The sequence below is a fragment of the Temnothorax nylanderi genome, unplaced genomic scaffold, assembly GCF_030848795.1.
Source record: "Temnothorax nylanderi isolate EJ_2023f unplaced genomic scaffold, tnyl_v1.0 TNYL_tig0035_pilon, whole genome shotgun sequence".
Lineage (NCBI taxonomy): Eukaryota > Metazoa > Arthropoda > Insecta > Hymenoptera > Formicidae > Temnothorax > Temnothorax nylanderi.
In genome coordinates, this window is record NW_027249097.1 from 51,132 (window position 1) to 67,329 (window position 16,198).

The 16,198-nt window shown below is 43.9% G+C and overlaps 1 protein-coding gene across 2 annotated transcripts in view; it reads left to right on the plus strand.

Moving 5' to 3' along the window:
* Positions 1 to 6,472: 6,472 nt before the first annotated feature.
* The window catches only part of Fuss (SKI family transcriptional corepressor fussel), a 28,301-nt gene continuing 18,575 nt past the window's right edge, over positions 6,473 to 16,198 (plus strand). Inside the window, exons 1-4 of one of the 2 annotated variants that reach the window (XM_071703241.1) lie at positions 6,473 to 7,167; positions 14,227 to 14,323; positions 14,707 to 15,008; positions 15,289 to 15,893. In XM_071703241.1, the coding sequence (XP_071559342.1) occupies positions 14,228 to 14,323; positions 14,707 to 15,008; positions 15,289 to 15,893 (1,003 nt within the window). In that variant the 5' untranslated portion in view covers positions 6,473 to 7,167; position 14,227. Of the gene's footprint in view, positions 7,168 to 14,226; positions 14,324 to 14,706; positions 15,009 to 15,288; positions 15,894 to 16,198 lie in introns of those variants that run through there. The other variant, XM_071703242.1, reaches the window with a different exon arrangement.

The following is a 16,198-nucleotide window of genomic DNA, read 5'->3' on the forward strand; positions in this document are numbered from 1 at the left end:
CAGATATGTATACTTTTATTTACGTAATTAATATACGACCGATAGGATCGACACCGCTTAAGTTAAATAGACAAAAGTGTTTATCGATGCTTCCCTAAAAAGTGACCATCCCCGCGGCGGTAACGATACCTCGCAAGGGCGTGACATTAGGGGTAGGCTGACTGCTGACTAGGCACACCAAGCACACCGTGCCCACCCTCACTTTTATTTACATAAATTAAAAAAACTTACTTTCTAGGCTCTAGAGTCCATTTTCGAGCCTACTCACCGGCCGATGCGCAACAGCGGAGTTGTAAGTTGTAACCCTGCGTTGATCTGTAACACAGAAATATTTTTACATTAAAGCAACGAAATCATGCAAGTAATATCGCGACCGTGCGAATAAGAGAGAGACGCGACGTTCGCGACATAATATCTCTTGTCGCAAATGCGGAGATCGAACTCCGAAATTGCGAAATTGCGCCGGAGTTAAACCTCAAAAGGAGTTCAAGCGGCGGAATCTGTCACAGGGCAGCAAAATAATAAACGAGTAACAATTACTTACCTCACGGTCGCTCCGCCGTCGCCCGATGCCTCCCAGGCCTCCTCCTCCTCTCCTCGATCCTCCTCCGTTGGTCCGTTGTCGCATCTTCGTCGGCGCACTTACTCACGACGCGGCGACGCGGACGGCGACGTTCATGAGCGAAAATAGACGATATCGTCGCTTATGATCGCGCGACACTTTCGACGCTTTGCACGGCACTCCCGGTATTAATCTCGCGACGCGGCGCGTACTTAATTACACGGCGACGGAAGAATTACGTCGGAGAAGCTACGAACGAAACTGTACGATCCGCTCGACGCCCATCGGCCCGTGATGTCCCGCAGGTAGATGCTAACGTGGCGGAGAGAATTTCGTAAATCGCGCGGCCAACTTCACTCGCCAGAAGCGACCGTCGCGAGAACGCTGCACTTGCTGCTCGTCAGGCAATTTTAGTTAACTGTAATTAAATCGATTTATGAACACACTGTGTCTATCATTCCACGATCGCCAAATATATCGAAACACGATTAAATACGAAGTTATAAATGTACGACTTTAATATAGAGACTGTGTGATCTGTGATCGCTAATTAATCACGTCGCGGCGTCACTCGATTTAGGGTTTAGGGTCCGCTCGTATCCTTTATCCGTGTTTCGAAAACGACGGCCGTAAATCGAGTGACGCCGCGACGACGTGTTTAATTACCGATCACAGATCACAGTCTCTATCGTATTTAATGGTGTTTCGATATCTGGCGACCGTGAGTGATAGACACAGTGTTCATAAGTCGATAATTTAATTGTGCAGTTAACCAAAATCGCCTGACAAGCAGCAAGTGTATTGCCCGTATCGCACTAGCGATTGGCGATTGCGTCTACGTCTTTTGACCAATCAGAACGGAAATCGCAATCACCAGCAGCCACTTTCCGATTGGTCGCAACGCAAACGTAAACGCAATCGCCAATCGCTAGTGTGATACGGGCATTAATCGTCCTCGCGACGGTTGCTCCTGCCGAAGAGTGAAGTTGACCGCGCGATTTACGAAATTCTCTCCGCCATGTTAACGCACAAGCTTTGGCGTATCCTGATCTGTCAGATCGGAGACTACGGCCGTCGTGTATCGCTACGTCATGTTACGTGCTTTGGCCCTTCGTATTTACATTTTACCTGCGGGTGCGGGACATCACGGGTCGACGCGAAACACGACGGACGTCGAGCGGATCGTATAGTTTCGTTCTTAGTAAGTCGTAGTTTCGCCGACGTAATTCTTTCGTCGCCGTGTAAATAAGAACGCCGAGAACGCGCCGCCGCCGCGTCGCGAGATTAATACCGGGAGTGCCGTGCAAAGTGTCGCGCGACCATAAGCGACGACATCGTCGATTTTCGCTCGTGAACGTCGTTGCGTCGTGAGTGAGTGCACCGATGGAGATGCGACGACGGACCAACGCCACCAACGGAGGAGGATCTGGAGGATCGAGGAGAGGAGGAGCCGCAGGAGGAGGAGAAGGCCTGGGAGGCATCGGGCGACGGCGGAGCAACCGTGAGGTGAATAATTCTTATTCATTTATTATTCTGCTGTCCTGGTGACGGATTCTGCCACTTTTGAGGTTAAACTCCGGCGCAACTTCGCAATTTCGGAATTCGATCTCTGACATATGCGAGAAGAGATATTACGTCGCGAACGTTGCGTGTTGCGTCTCCCTCTTATTCGCACGGTCGTAATATTACTTGCATGATTTAAGTACCGCGGATTAATTATGCGAACGAATTAATCGGAAATATGCAGCCGCGATTGTTTCTTACATTAGTCTCTTGCATTTTAAAATCATAACGTTTTAAAAATTTAATTTTGGGCGCGATAATTATTTACTTCAAGTATCGATTATCTTAAATGCTGCTTTGTAAAATTGCTAATGTAAAAATATTTCTGTGTTACAGATCAACGCGGGGTTACAACAACTTCGCTGGTGTGCATCTCTCTCTCTCTCTCGTCCGGTGAGTTATTTTTTCATCTCAATGTCGAGGTCTTCAGCAGTTTCAGCACTCGCCACTCATGTTGTCGAGTAGCCGCGGTCCCAGTCTGGCAATCGTGACGCAGGGCCACCCTTCCTTTCGGCTGTGGACAACACAACTGTCGGCCTATTAAACTAATTGACTGCGCAGTATGCCGGCGGCCGCAGCGTTACGTTTGGGAATCGGCGTTGACTTGTACGGACATATCGTTCTCTCTTTCTCCTGCTCTCGGTAGTCTCGGTTGCATGCGTGTTGCAAACGGAAACCTCGGCGCGTCGATTACGACCCTCGCGCGAAATTTCGCACGCATCGTCGCCCCCGAACGGGCCGATGTCGCGCCCCGAGACCAAAGCTCGTTATGCAAATAGCAAACATGGTCCCGCACACCCGCTACCATAGGCCAATCATTAAAGACAATCAATTCACTTTAATTACAAAAGTTTTCAAATTTTGATGGAATATTGGGTGAGTTGAAATAACAATCAATCTCATTTTGCAACCATCTCCGAGGTCCGGAACATGCTGAACATTGCAAAAAACATTAATTTATTATAACTTTGCGAAAAAAGTTGAAGAAGTCCTGCAAACTTAAAGCAATGTCTATATTGTAATATTTTCCACTTGTTATTTCAACTCACCCAATATTCCATCAAAATTTGAAAACTTTTGTAATTAAAGTTAAATTTTCGAATTTTAGTGTCTTTACTGACTGGGCCTAACCAAGTGTAACATCGCCCTCGTATCGCATCGGTAACGTTGGATAATGTTGGATGATTCGGTCCACCGAAGTTCTTGGTTTCAAACTGAATCATAAAACAACGCGGTAACCAGCTAAGAAAAATTAGAACGCGCGTGCGAGTGTATAGACTGTAGTTGGTGTGAAAAAGTAGGAATTAAACATAAACGACTCAATCTTATAAGAACTGTTTTATTCTTAAATAATATGCGCATATTTTTCTGCGCCACGATCGCCAGTTTAAATATGCAAATATATTAGATTTCTATCAAAACAGTTCTTTTTCTATATTTTTCTTTAAGTACAACATTATCTACTAAAAATGAATGCATTATATGTATATTAATATAAATTTATCTGTAATGGAACGATATGTTTCTTAATTATATGAAGTCCATAGAAATATCGAAGATCAACCTGAATTTAAGAGATATTAAAAGCAGTAAAGATTTATATTGATAAAATACACGCTAAAAAGAAATTCATTCCGCATTTGTCAAGAAACGTCCCTATAGAGATACGGTAACCACAGGATACCCCGCACCCTGAACAGAGGCAACGGAACAGAGATATATCGCTTTGAACACATGTCAATCACCGATCTTGCAAATGTTGCGATTGTCGAAAGGAGCTTCGGTGGTACTTAGTCTCGATTATTGCGGCCCACGTGGGAGCCGTTCCTCCCCTCGCTTTCGAATCTGATCGGTATCGGACTTGCCAACGCAACCCCCGGCGGGCAAGAGAAGGAGAGAGCTAGAGAGAAGGAGGGAGATGAGAGATCGAGAGAGTCGATTCTCGTGCAAATCGACCGCGTGCGGTCGGACTGGTCGGCGAAGGTAGCTTTAATACCCGACACGCGCCCTCATCAAAGCGATCCCCGGCATTGGCAGTCCATTGAGATCCGCGCGCTTAACCACTTCATCTTCTTTCGGTCTTCGGCGCGGCTCGGCGGCTCGGAGCGGATCGGAGCGGAGCCCGTCGCCGCGGTATCACGCAGCTCGTTACCTCGATCGTTTCGGCGCGGCGCGGCGCGGCGCGTCGTTATTCCGCGGCGGCCAGCCGCCGGTAATAAAGCCCGTTTAATTTTATCACTACGGAAATCGAACGTGCCCGCTACGGGTAATTGGCCGCTAACGAGGATACATTCGGTCCCCGTCTGATTTTCACGAGCATCAGATACGTTGCGCAGTAACTCAAGCAGACAAACGCGCGTAGTTTTCTTTATTATATTATTATATTATAATGTTATATTTGAACGAAAACTTAATAGTTATGAATATATTATGGAGTTGCATGTAAATATTTCCACACCGAGTCATTTTCCTTCACACTTAAATATAGCATTCACGCTAAATTTTGCATCTAGTAATGTAATATTATATAAGAGAGAATTAAGCAGCACTTTAATTATAGTATAATCTCCCAGTTTAATAAAGATTAAATCAAAATATGTTATGCATATATGTAATATGCGTAATCTTTTAATGTTAAAAATTATACAAAATATTAATTCTGCGATTACTTGCTTCTAGTTGCGATTTGGATTACGTCATTGGAGGAGACTCTCTCGCTCGTGTTTCAATTTTACTTAAAAAAGCGTCGCTTAATTTCGCATTACGCGAATTTAATCCGCTATCTATCAGCGTCATCGGACGGTATGTTAGCGGCGATGTCGACGATCACGGTGGGCATTAATAAAATAACGCAGTCACGGATTTCCGAACACTCGACTGCGTAGAGGGTGCGAAAGGTAGGAGGAGACGCGATGGGGCAGCTCCGAGGGGGGTGACGATGAAACTCCGATCGGACCTTATGTTCGCGCATTGTGACTTTTCGTCGAGACAGAGAGAAAGAGAGAGATACGCTGGTAGTCAGGCATAATTGGCAGGGGTCCCCGACGTAATATTTATTACGGATCCAAGGGGGCGGCAAAAAGAAAGATCGTAATGGCCAACTGGGGTATAAACTGCACCGGCCTCTTTGCGGTTCGTTAAACGAAACCTTCGCCGAAGGGTGCCGAAAAATAACATACGTGAATCGATCGTGATCTTTCTTCGAGAAAATGTAAAAAAGATTACAATTAATTTCAATTAAAAATATAGATATTACTTTTAACGGAAGAGAATTTACATTTATGAGAAGGTATTCTTTTTTTTCTTAGTAATCGTCTCGAGACGAGCTATGTCCGATTGTGAGCGCATCCCCTTCTATAGGACGTAATGTCGTTTGTTTGTCGCTGTTGCTAGGACGATTATTCTCCGCTCGGTCAAAAGCATCTCGGCAGATCGTTCCTATCCCCCTTGTAGATCCGTGTTAAGCGGATTTAATTTGCGTCACGAGCGAGCAGAGACGCTCGCGCGCGCCCTTAATCGTCTTGAATATCGCCGTTGACGTAGGCGCACTCCTTAGCGACGTTGGAGAAAGTCCTACCACTGTGTGCACACGAAAAAGACGATCTCGAAAGTTATTTTCCGCGAAAACTATCCCTTGCAATCCCTACAGAGTATCCTGGACACACAGCGCGGTCCGTCGGCGATAAATTCAGAAATTAATAGACATCTCCCAACGTTTAATGTATCTTAGCAATTAGACAATATATTAAGCAGTCAAAACAATTTCTAGCAAGACGTAACACTCTTGAATTTCAAAGAATAAGATTTTTTGTATTTTTATGTTTTTGGAATCTGATTTAGTTAAATTTTGAGTTTTTTGTGGAAAATATATATATATATATATATATATATATATATATATATTAACCCAGCAAATTCTTCACAGAAGTTAAACTCAATATTTTCTTAACAAACTTTTTGCAATAACTAAGATTTACAATTTTTTTATTATAAGTAATAACATAAATATATATGTACATAAATAATATTGAAAATATGTTTATTAATACTGCGACTTTGAAACAACGATAAAATCTTCTCGATTTGGACTTTGCTAGGTCTGGAATACCATGTAAAAGTCCGTGTAAATGCAAGTGCGCTCGCACGCGCATATACTGTCACCCTCTCTCCTTCCTTGTTTCTCTCCTCTTCCCTCCCTTCTCCTCCTCCTCCTCTCTCACTCATCCCCGTTTGTATGCGCTCGCGCGCACGCGAGTCGGATGCGGGTATAATAATAACGGTAAGTACGTGTAAGTACGTGTTTGTAGTTACCCCTGAGGTGAGCCACCCCCGGAGAGGCAAGAGAGCCAGGAGGCCCCGCCTTCGTCGGCATGGGGTTGGTTGTCACGGGGGTGGGACACTCGGGGGCGGTTCTTTGCTACCCGAGTCTCGATTTAGCGCTCTCGCTCACCGTGGGGTGCCGACCGGAGAGAAAGAGGGTGACGCGAAAGAGGCGCGCGAAGTACAGCCCGACACGCACCCCGGTGCGCGGTGGAGAATCGAGCCCGCTCGCGAGTAAACCGCCCTCGAGCACGTTCCGTAGTCGGCCGCGACAGTACGAGACAAGTATCATCCTTGTCGGGGCGCGGAGGTTTTAATCGTCGTAATTAGGGTAGTTCCAACGTCACAGCGCTGGAGGAGTAACGCGGGAGAAATCGAAGCGTTCGTCATTGGTGCTGAAGAAACGAGTCTTCATCGAAGAAATAAACTTTTGCCGGAAGTGAAGCAACGAATCGTCGTCGTTATTGAAGAATCCGATTAAGAGAGAGTCTCTTAGCTGAAGAAACTAGTTTTCGATGTAGCTAAACGAACGAATTTCCGTTATAGAGACGAGTGTCCGTTCGAGATTCATATTCAAAGAGAAGACTCTTCGTTGCAATTGATTCTGTAAAAGAATATTGGCTACTTGGATCGACATCCGGTGATCGTGACTTAAATTGTGAAATAGACGTCACTTCCCACCAACAGTCGGCACTGTTTGGCGACTGAACTTGCACCTTCAGGTACGAATCGGCTTGCATTCTATCAAAATTTTTGAATACATATCTTTTATATATCAGAAACTTTCTATCCAACTCTCAGATTCTTCTAAATACAGTTTCTACATTCTCTTATAACAAACTTCCTTCCTTTTTTTCCACTTTAATCTTAGATATATGCTTATTTTTTATTTTAAATGCAGAAAAGTGTAGAGAAAACAGGTTTGTATACGTCATTATTTTCTCACTTAAGATTTTAATCGCTACTCTTAAAGCAATGCGCTATATTGAGATGTGAAAATAATTCTAATGACTCTCGCGAAATTCGGGATGGAATCAGTGTCGTAAAGAGATCTCTCCCTCGGACGCTGCTAAATAAATTGATAGTCGATTCGCGCGGGTCCTGAGCAAACTGGTCCCGCGGGGATACGCGGGGTCGTTGCGCCCGTAGGGGTGCCAGGCTAACAAACACCGTAAACTGTTTGTGTTTGGGATTAGCCGTTGCTTGGGTTTGCCTCTTGCGAGAAATATTCGAGGTGACAACCTGTGTGCAGATAGGCACTTTGAATAGAAAACTGGAAGAATGAAGCGGTCAGATTAAATGACAGGTATTATACGACCGGTATTTTAAATCGTTGGATTATAAGTCTTAGTTTAATCTTCTTGTCATCGAAGGATTTTATGAAACTATTCAGTGGTAGAGCCTAAAAAAACAGAAATATAAGAAAAGCTTGGAGTAACTAATGGTGCACAATAAAAGCACAAAAATCTTTCTTCCGCTTAAGCTGACATAATAAGCGAAGATTACGGTCCCAGGTGCGTTATCCCAAGTTACGAAAACTTTCCGGATGTGTTTGGAAAGTGTCTCGCCTAATTTTTCGGTTGGCTACGCGCGCGCGATTTATAGTGTCGCTGGACACGCTTAAAGCCTCTTTTAAGCGAAATCTTTGGAAAGTTGGAAAATAAACATATTTAGGCTATAAGTGATTCAATAGCGCATTAACTATAATCTTCAGAAATGTTCGGAATTTACTATTAATGTTATTTCAATAATCGAATTTCTTTTACTGTCCCATTTTCATGCGTGACTTTCTACTTCTTTGAAGAGAACAGAAACATTAAACAAACACTTATTATTATTTAAATATTCATCGTTATAATTGTGAATATACATATATGTATATGAATAATGTAGAGATTATTCCATTATTATTAATTTATCTATTTAATATTATTTATTTTTATCTGTTTGATATTCCACTGTGTTATTAAAAAATGTGTTGTCCTAGTTTAAGAAATCTTTAACAAAATACATCTTTTGTTTATGCAGAATGATTAACGCCCCTAATGATGTTCCCTTTGTTTCGCCAATTTTACTTTTTCATATTTTAATATTTTTTTCATAATCACTCCTTCAAACGGCAGACTTGTAAAGTTACATGTAACGCACGATGAATCATATCGGCTTAGCATTTGTGTAATTTTTGAGTCGTGAAATATAAATGCGGCCCCCGGGAATAACTGAGCGCGACTCGGTATTGTAAAAACACACCGGGTTCAGAAGGTAAAAGATCCGTTCTCCCCGGATGGAGCTAAGTACTTATGACGATCAGAGAGAGAGTGCATTCCGGTTATTAAAATTATTATCCGAGTGGCACTTAATCTCCTGATCCTCTTGACGGACTCCGATAGCAGCCCGCGGCATTGTGTTTGCCTCTGATGCCACTCTAGATGATAACATTTTAACGCGTATACAGATACAAAGGCCAAAGGATTAACGTGCTATTGACAAGGCCGAAATACTTCGCCGCGAGAAGCATTAAGAATTAACGATATTACGATATAAATTAATATATGAAAGTGAAGTGAGCGCAAATAGAGAATTCCACCTGGCGTTATCATTTAAAATTATCTTCTGCACGATATTATATATTGTAAATATTAGAGGGTTTATTGGTAAACTAATTGCAATATAATAATGGCGCAATGTAATGGTAATTATGATCTATTTTGATAATAAACGAAGATATTTGTTCAAGTTCGTCGAATTACCGGGGGATCCGGGGGAGAGCTCGGCGAGATTTTCGGCGTGATCTAATCGAGAGCCAAAATTAAACCCGACAACCAGATCGACGGATTAATTGCGGGATGTTAAGCGCAATCACTGTCGACCGGGCGACGCGATGACGTCGATGTATTAATAGCGATTTACACCGCGCGCGTTTGCGCTTCGTTATCCGCGCAAAATTACGCACTCGCTGTCCCGATTTACATCTCCGTCGTGCTTCGATAGGGACGGGAAGAGGAAGCCGCGCATAAATTATGCGAAGAGTCCGAAAGACGCGTACAATTACCGAGAGAGGGAGAGAGAGAAAACTGATATCGTGTTCTGTCCAACGCAAGATGGAGAAGTCGAGTCGAAAGAAGAATGCACGAGGGGGAGGATTCCGAAGGTTGAGGGAGAGAGAGAGAGAGAGAGAAAGAGATAGTGCCTGAAGAAGGACGGAAGATAGTCATGATGGAAGGACGGAGATTTAACAATGTTACAATGAACGAACGACCGAGCGAGCGCTCCCGTCGCCTCCCCGGCCGCGCCGCGCCGCGCCGCGCCGCGCCGCGCCGCGCCGCGTCGGCGGAGCCCCGGGATCGCAGATTGAATTGTAAAATAACCGAGAGGGGAACAATGCGCCCCGGTACAACATTGTGTTTGCATTTAAATAATCCGCGAGCCCGCGGGTACGTAATCCAGAGAGCGCGCCGTCGCGACTTCTCATCCCCCGTCTATCTATCTCGCGCGTGCAATCCCCGACGTCTCTTCTAAGTCCTTCGCGGCGACATTTCAGAACGATCGCGTTTCAATAATTGCGGTGTCGTGACAATTAATTTAATTATTAAATTTAATTCAGTTAAGTTCTCCCGTTGAGTTACAGCTGAGATTAATCGAGAAACAATTACAGCGAAACTTCTGAGTGTCTGGATAACGATATCGCCGGGATTGCGATATTTTGACAACTGAGAAAGCTTAATTATTAAATTTAATTAAATTATGTGGAATTAAAGTGTAGTTGAAGCGATTTTAATTGTCATCTGCATCTCGAACGTCTGTTTTATTTATTTTTTTCTTTACCGAAACATTTTACCTATACGAAATTAAATAGACTAATTATACTTTTTATTGGAATAGTAGAATGTGTTTTATTAACGTAAACTAAAGAAGTCATTATTGAACGTAAAGCTATATACGTAATCATCATAAATTAGATATAACTGACCTGCTCTCGGAATATCTCTTCTAATTTGGATGATGTTTAGCTCTCTGATGTTAAGACGAGATATCTCGCGATCGTCGCGACGATCGACTGACCGGCCGTTCGTTCAGCCTGCACTATAATTGTAAGTAGCGAGTAATTAATGCGGTCGATTCGAGTCCGATCCATCCGACCGCTAACCAACGGAATCCGCGAGACTCGCCGAAGCGCGGGGCGGCAAAGGGAACGAGGGACGGAAACGGGAAACTCGCGACGGTCGGTGGGCTGTTCCGGGTCGGGTACCGACATTGTTTCACGGTGGATGAGAATTTAATTTGCACGGTACGAAGAGAGGAAACGACGGAGGAGGACGAGGAAAAGGAGGTGGAGGAGAAGGAGAAAGAGGAAAATGAGAGAGCGAGAGAGACGGGGGCGCAAAAGAGGAGAGGCGCACGGAGAAAGAGCGAGACACGGTGAGAAAGAGAGGGAGGGAGAGGGAGGGGACGCTCGGATGGGTGCTGCCTTGTTTAAGCGTGGGTGGGGGTGTCAAATTGAATTACCCCCTCGTACCACGGCTCCCCGGGGACGTTTGCCGGGGCGCTGGCGCTCTCGCGCTGCCTCCGGTTGTCGGGGGTTGCATCGGTATTTGTGTTCGTACGTGCACAGCGACGCACGTACACGTTATATATATACGTACGCGCGCGCGCTACCTCCTCCGCGGAGGCGTTTTCAATTAAAATCAACACCAGGGGTTGGCCCCGACCCCGTGCCCCGCTCTGCTCCTCTCCTCGTCGACACGGACCGTTTTGATCTCTCCTCCTAATCGGCGTACCTGTTCCGCGATGCATCCCTCATCCCCCGAGCCACCTTCTCGGCTCTTTCCGACCATCTCTTCCTCTCCGCGACGCGTCTCTCTGTTGTCTTATGTGCATTGCGTTATTAATTCAGTCATGTATAATGATATTATGTATAACCGCATATAACCGCATGATAAAATGCCCGAATTTCGTATTACGTTATTCGGTATATCAAGACCGTTGCAATGATTCATTTATCATGGGTCCGTATTCACTTCTATCGTGTCGATTTTTTCATAAAAAATCCTCTCGTGCCGGAAATTATTTTTGTAGTAATTTAGCATAAGCCACACATTCAACGGGCACACGCTATCCAAAAATTTTTACGTCATAAGTTGTTTTCGAAGAGTTTATTCAAAAGCGTTTAATTAATACTGTATGAAATGAATGATTTTCATATATCGCTCATCTATGTTTATATCTATTGCCTGGTACATATTGAAATGCTTTTCTATTTATTCGAGGGTAAGCTCATCACAAAACTGTCATTAAAAAGATGAAAGATTTTCTCCTCCGTCGTCTTTCTCTCTTAAAAATTTACTTTTTCAAAAACACACTCTCGAAAAACTTTGTCGTGCGTTAAACTAACGGCGGGGAAATCTCCAGTCACTTATTACAGGCACTTGAAATTTTTCGGCCTCTTCCTCGCCGCCTCCCGTTAAGAGGATAAAGAACTCGATTCGCGGAGCCGACTCTCATTTTCGCCTTCAGCATCCGTTTTTTTCTTCCTCCTTATCCGACGGCTCTTGCAAAGGAAGTCTCCTTGGTGAAAACCAGCGAATCGTTCTCTTTGAGAAAGACTTCTCGCTTATATTCCTATCTGCGCGAATTCTCCGCAATTCCTTGTTGCTTTGACTTGTGGAAAAATTACAAGGGCATGCCGATTGACAGTTCGCCACTCCGAAGTTATTTCCTCGCGAATCCCCGTATACCTGTCGTGAATATGTCGTATTCATCGTTGATTAAAAAGATTTAGACGCGCTTTTAAATTAGAAAATATAAAAACACGACAAGAACACGAACTCTCTGACGCTACAAACTTTTTAACGATGCATAGAAAGTAGAATTCCACTCTGACGTTAAAGATAATCACTGAATCGCGTTACGTTTTAAATACACAATGCATCTTCGATGCGATTCCAGTTAAATGTACATTCCACTAATGCTTAAAGCTTTTGTCCTTAAAATTAAATCTTTGTAATTAAAAAAGAGAAATTGTCTTGATACTTCGACTGATTTTTTCAAAAGATTGAATCAAGAGATCAGCAGGGACACCATTGTCCTCGGCGCAATTAACGGAATCGACCAATTACCGATTACGGAAAGAAGCCGGAAAGAAGGTTAAACGAGAGAAACTGGATTTAATCATCCTTAATTCTGTTCCGTAAATTTTCGAGAAACAGAAAGAGAAAAAGAGAGCGCGAGAGAGGAGGAGAGAATACGACGACCAGCGGCTTTGACCGCGCGAGTTTAATTTCAGCGGATCTTTGGATTCGCTTAATCACACCGCCCGATAATTAAGGAGGGCCCTTCGAGCGACAACGACAACGATGACGACGGCGACGAGAACAACTTAATCACACCTTTTAATCGGCACACGTGTTTTCCGAATCTCGGATAAACGCGATCGTGCTTTTGCCGCCGATTAATCCATCTTCAATGTAGGATCCAAAGAGCGGGCAGAGTCAAGTATAAAGATAATAGAAATGCAACGTCTGAAAAGATACATAAAATTCCGTAATTAAAATAATCAACTGTTAGATTTGTTACTCGCCAGTTTCAATTGACGAAATTATTTAATGACTCGTCTACATTTTTCAAATCAGGATTTATACAAAGACTGGAACAATAATTCTGTATAAAATAAGCGAAATGATGATTTTGCGAAGCTAGTCCTAGTCTGCGAATGTCGTTTATAATCCAACCTTCAGTTTTCATATTCGCTTTTATGAAATTATTATCGGAAAGCTTTAGCCTCCATCCTTTTGTAAAAAAAAAAAAAGATCGAATATAAATGGTGGTCTGAGAGCAGCGCGCGTTGCCGCTTACGTTATGAAAAGTCGCGTTACTGCTCGCGATTTAATTGGCCGGCGATCGCGCGGCAGTGGATCGGGACAGAGCAAAAACGAGGAGGGCCCGATTTAATTGAGCTGAATGCACCACCGGACGCGACGGCACGTCGAGAGGGAGAAAAAGCGCTAATCGATAAAGTGTAATAAATATAATTACAACGAGGGTGGAGGAGGTGGGAGAGCGGAGGAGGATGCATTTTTTTTATTCCCCCTACGCGAGTGGAAAACGCGGAATTTATTATCGGACACGGGCGCACGAGCGCGACCGTAAAACATCAGAGATTATAATCAATCTCGCCGATGATGATAAAAACCGCGCTGAGAGGCAAATTATTGTCGCGTCGCATCGGCGTTGCATTTTCCATTAGGTCGAATAGGCCCGGGCACCGGATAACGCAATATAGCCCGCGCAAAATTACAAGCAATTCTCAAAACGTTGTTAAAACAATCACAATTTTTCGAGCAATTATAGGAAAAGTCAATAAAAGCTACCGCTTTTAAACGAAACAGTATAGGAACTTGCAAGATATATGCACATCTTGGGCGGTATCGTCAGAAACTGAGACGGTTTTCCGTTTGCAAAAATTTTAATTTTATTTCAATGTAATTTTAATTTAATTTTAATTTAATTTTAATTTAACATCATATTTTCGCAAATGCATTATATATTTTGATAATTAAAATGCATGATTTTCAGACAATTTTTCGATAATTAAAATACATAATTTTTACGCTCAGCGTAATGTTAGTGTTCATTGTTATAGTCTATCAATATTGCGTTGCCAGTATGCGAACTTCGTCTAACATTAATTTGTACTTCGACCTGATATGACTGAAGATTATTACAAACGAGATTGCAATTAGATAGGTTCTGATACTGTAATCCGGTAATAATCTCTTTATCAGGATGGATGGGCCGGCGGTGCTGTCGATGCCGCCGCTGACTTCTTCGCAAAAATCGGCGCAATCACCGCAACCACAATCGCATCCGAAGCAGAATCAGGTAACGCAGAGACACGGGAATGTAAGTCTTGAAATTAAATGGAACAAATTAAAATGTTAGAAATTATACAAATCTAGGCCAACATAAAATGATTACTCCCGCGCGAGAGAGAGAGGAGTAAAAGAAAAATTAAAACAAAACTTTTCTATAAAATTACATACTAATTCAGAGCTTTTTTTATACTATTACTATGTAACGTGTCTTGGATTTTTTATTTTCTTATTCTTCTCACGACAGGCAGAAATCTAACATTACGCGATATCGATTTGGCATCGAACTTGTAACTAGTAGAATAATTTCATGAATTGCCAGAGTCGTTCGGGGAGCGAACATCTCGCGATGCGCCCGAATCTGAGGGCATCGTAGTACATCTAAACCGATAGGAGTTGCAGGTGGGTACCGTGTCGCTTTACGGGATCCATATCGTGTCGTTGGTGATCGAGGGCCAAGAGCGACTGTGCCTGGCACAGATCAGCAACACCCTGCTGAAGCAGTTCAGTTACAACGAGATCCACAATCGTCGGGTAGCGTTGGGCATCACCTGCGTGCAGTGTACGCCAGTGCAACTGGAGATACTTCGTCGTGCCGGCGCGATGCCGGTGTCCTCGCGTAGATGCGGCATGATCACACGCAGGGAGGCGGAACGTCTCTGCAAGTCCTTCCTCGGTGACAACGCACCGCCCAGGTCGGTACAAGGCAACCCACGATTCTCCTAAAATTGCAAGATTTTCGCAAAAGACCTTGCTACTCCTATCGGACAAGAAATCAAAAGTGTCGAATAATTTTCGTTCTGATTTATAACAATATGTGGTCTGACAATTAACTTCATAGACGAGACTTATTTGAATATTTAGATTGTATATATGTTTTCTTAGGCATTTGTTAAGCTTAAAATTTTTGAACATTATTGATTTTCGCTTTTCGATACACAATTGGTATAAATATTCGCATGATACGCCTTGCAGATTGCCCGAAGATTTCGCGTTCTCCGTTCACCACGAATGCGCCTGGGGCTGCCGCGGTGCCTTCCTGCCAGCTCGTTACAACAGCTCGCGCGCAAAGTGCATCAAGTGCTCGTACTGCGGTCTATTCTTCTCGCCTAACAAGTTCATCTTCCATTCGCATCGTATCGGTCCGTCGGACAAGTACGTGCAGCCGGACGCGGCGAATTTCAACTCATGGCGCCGGCACATGAAACTGTCCGGCACCCCGCCGGACGAGGTGACGCACGCCTGGGAGGACGTCAAAGCGATGTTCAACGGCGGCACCAGGAAACGCCTGTTGGGCAACTCGAACGGCTCCCGGGGATCGCCGAGTCCGGCGAAGCAGCCGAGATCGTCGCCGACCAGCGCCGCGCAGATGCCCACCCTGGTGCCGACCCCGGCGCATCCCCGTGTACCGCCGTTCCCGGAACTACCCCTGCCGCTGTCCCGCAGTCTCGTCATGGACTACGTGTGGCATCAGCATCAGCAAGCGGCGGCGGTCGCCGCGGCCAAGACACCCAGCCCGTTCGCATTTCCGTCCTACGCCCTGCCCTGGTTGGCTAAGCGGAGTCCCGTCCTGTTCCCCGGTAAGGCGAGATAAAAAATAATCTCTAAATAATTGAAGAATAGCGTATAAATCTAAATCTATTTTCAAGAATTTGTCAAATTCAGCGTTAAAGATAATCTGTGTCTTCCTGGCTTAGATTATTGCTTGATTCGTTCAAGCACTTGTGATAATTTTTGTTATATCATGTACAATGTTAATCAAGTGTATTTATTCGTTAAATTGACAAATGAATGATCATCAGATCAAGATTGTTAATCATATTTTCTATGCTTTACGTCCGGAATATAAAGCTATTGATGTAAAACTGAAGTCGTAAAGAACTAA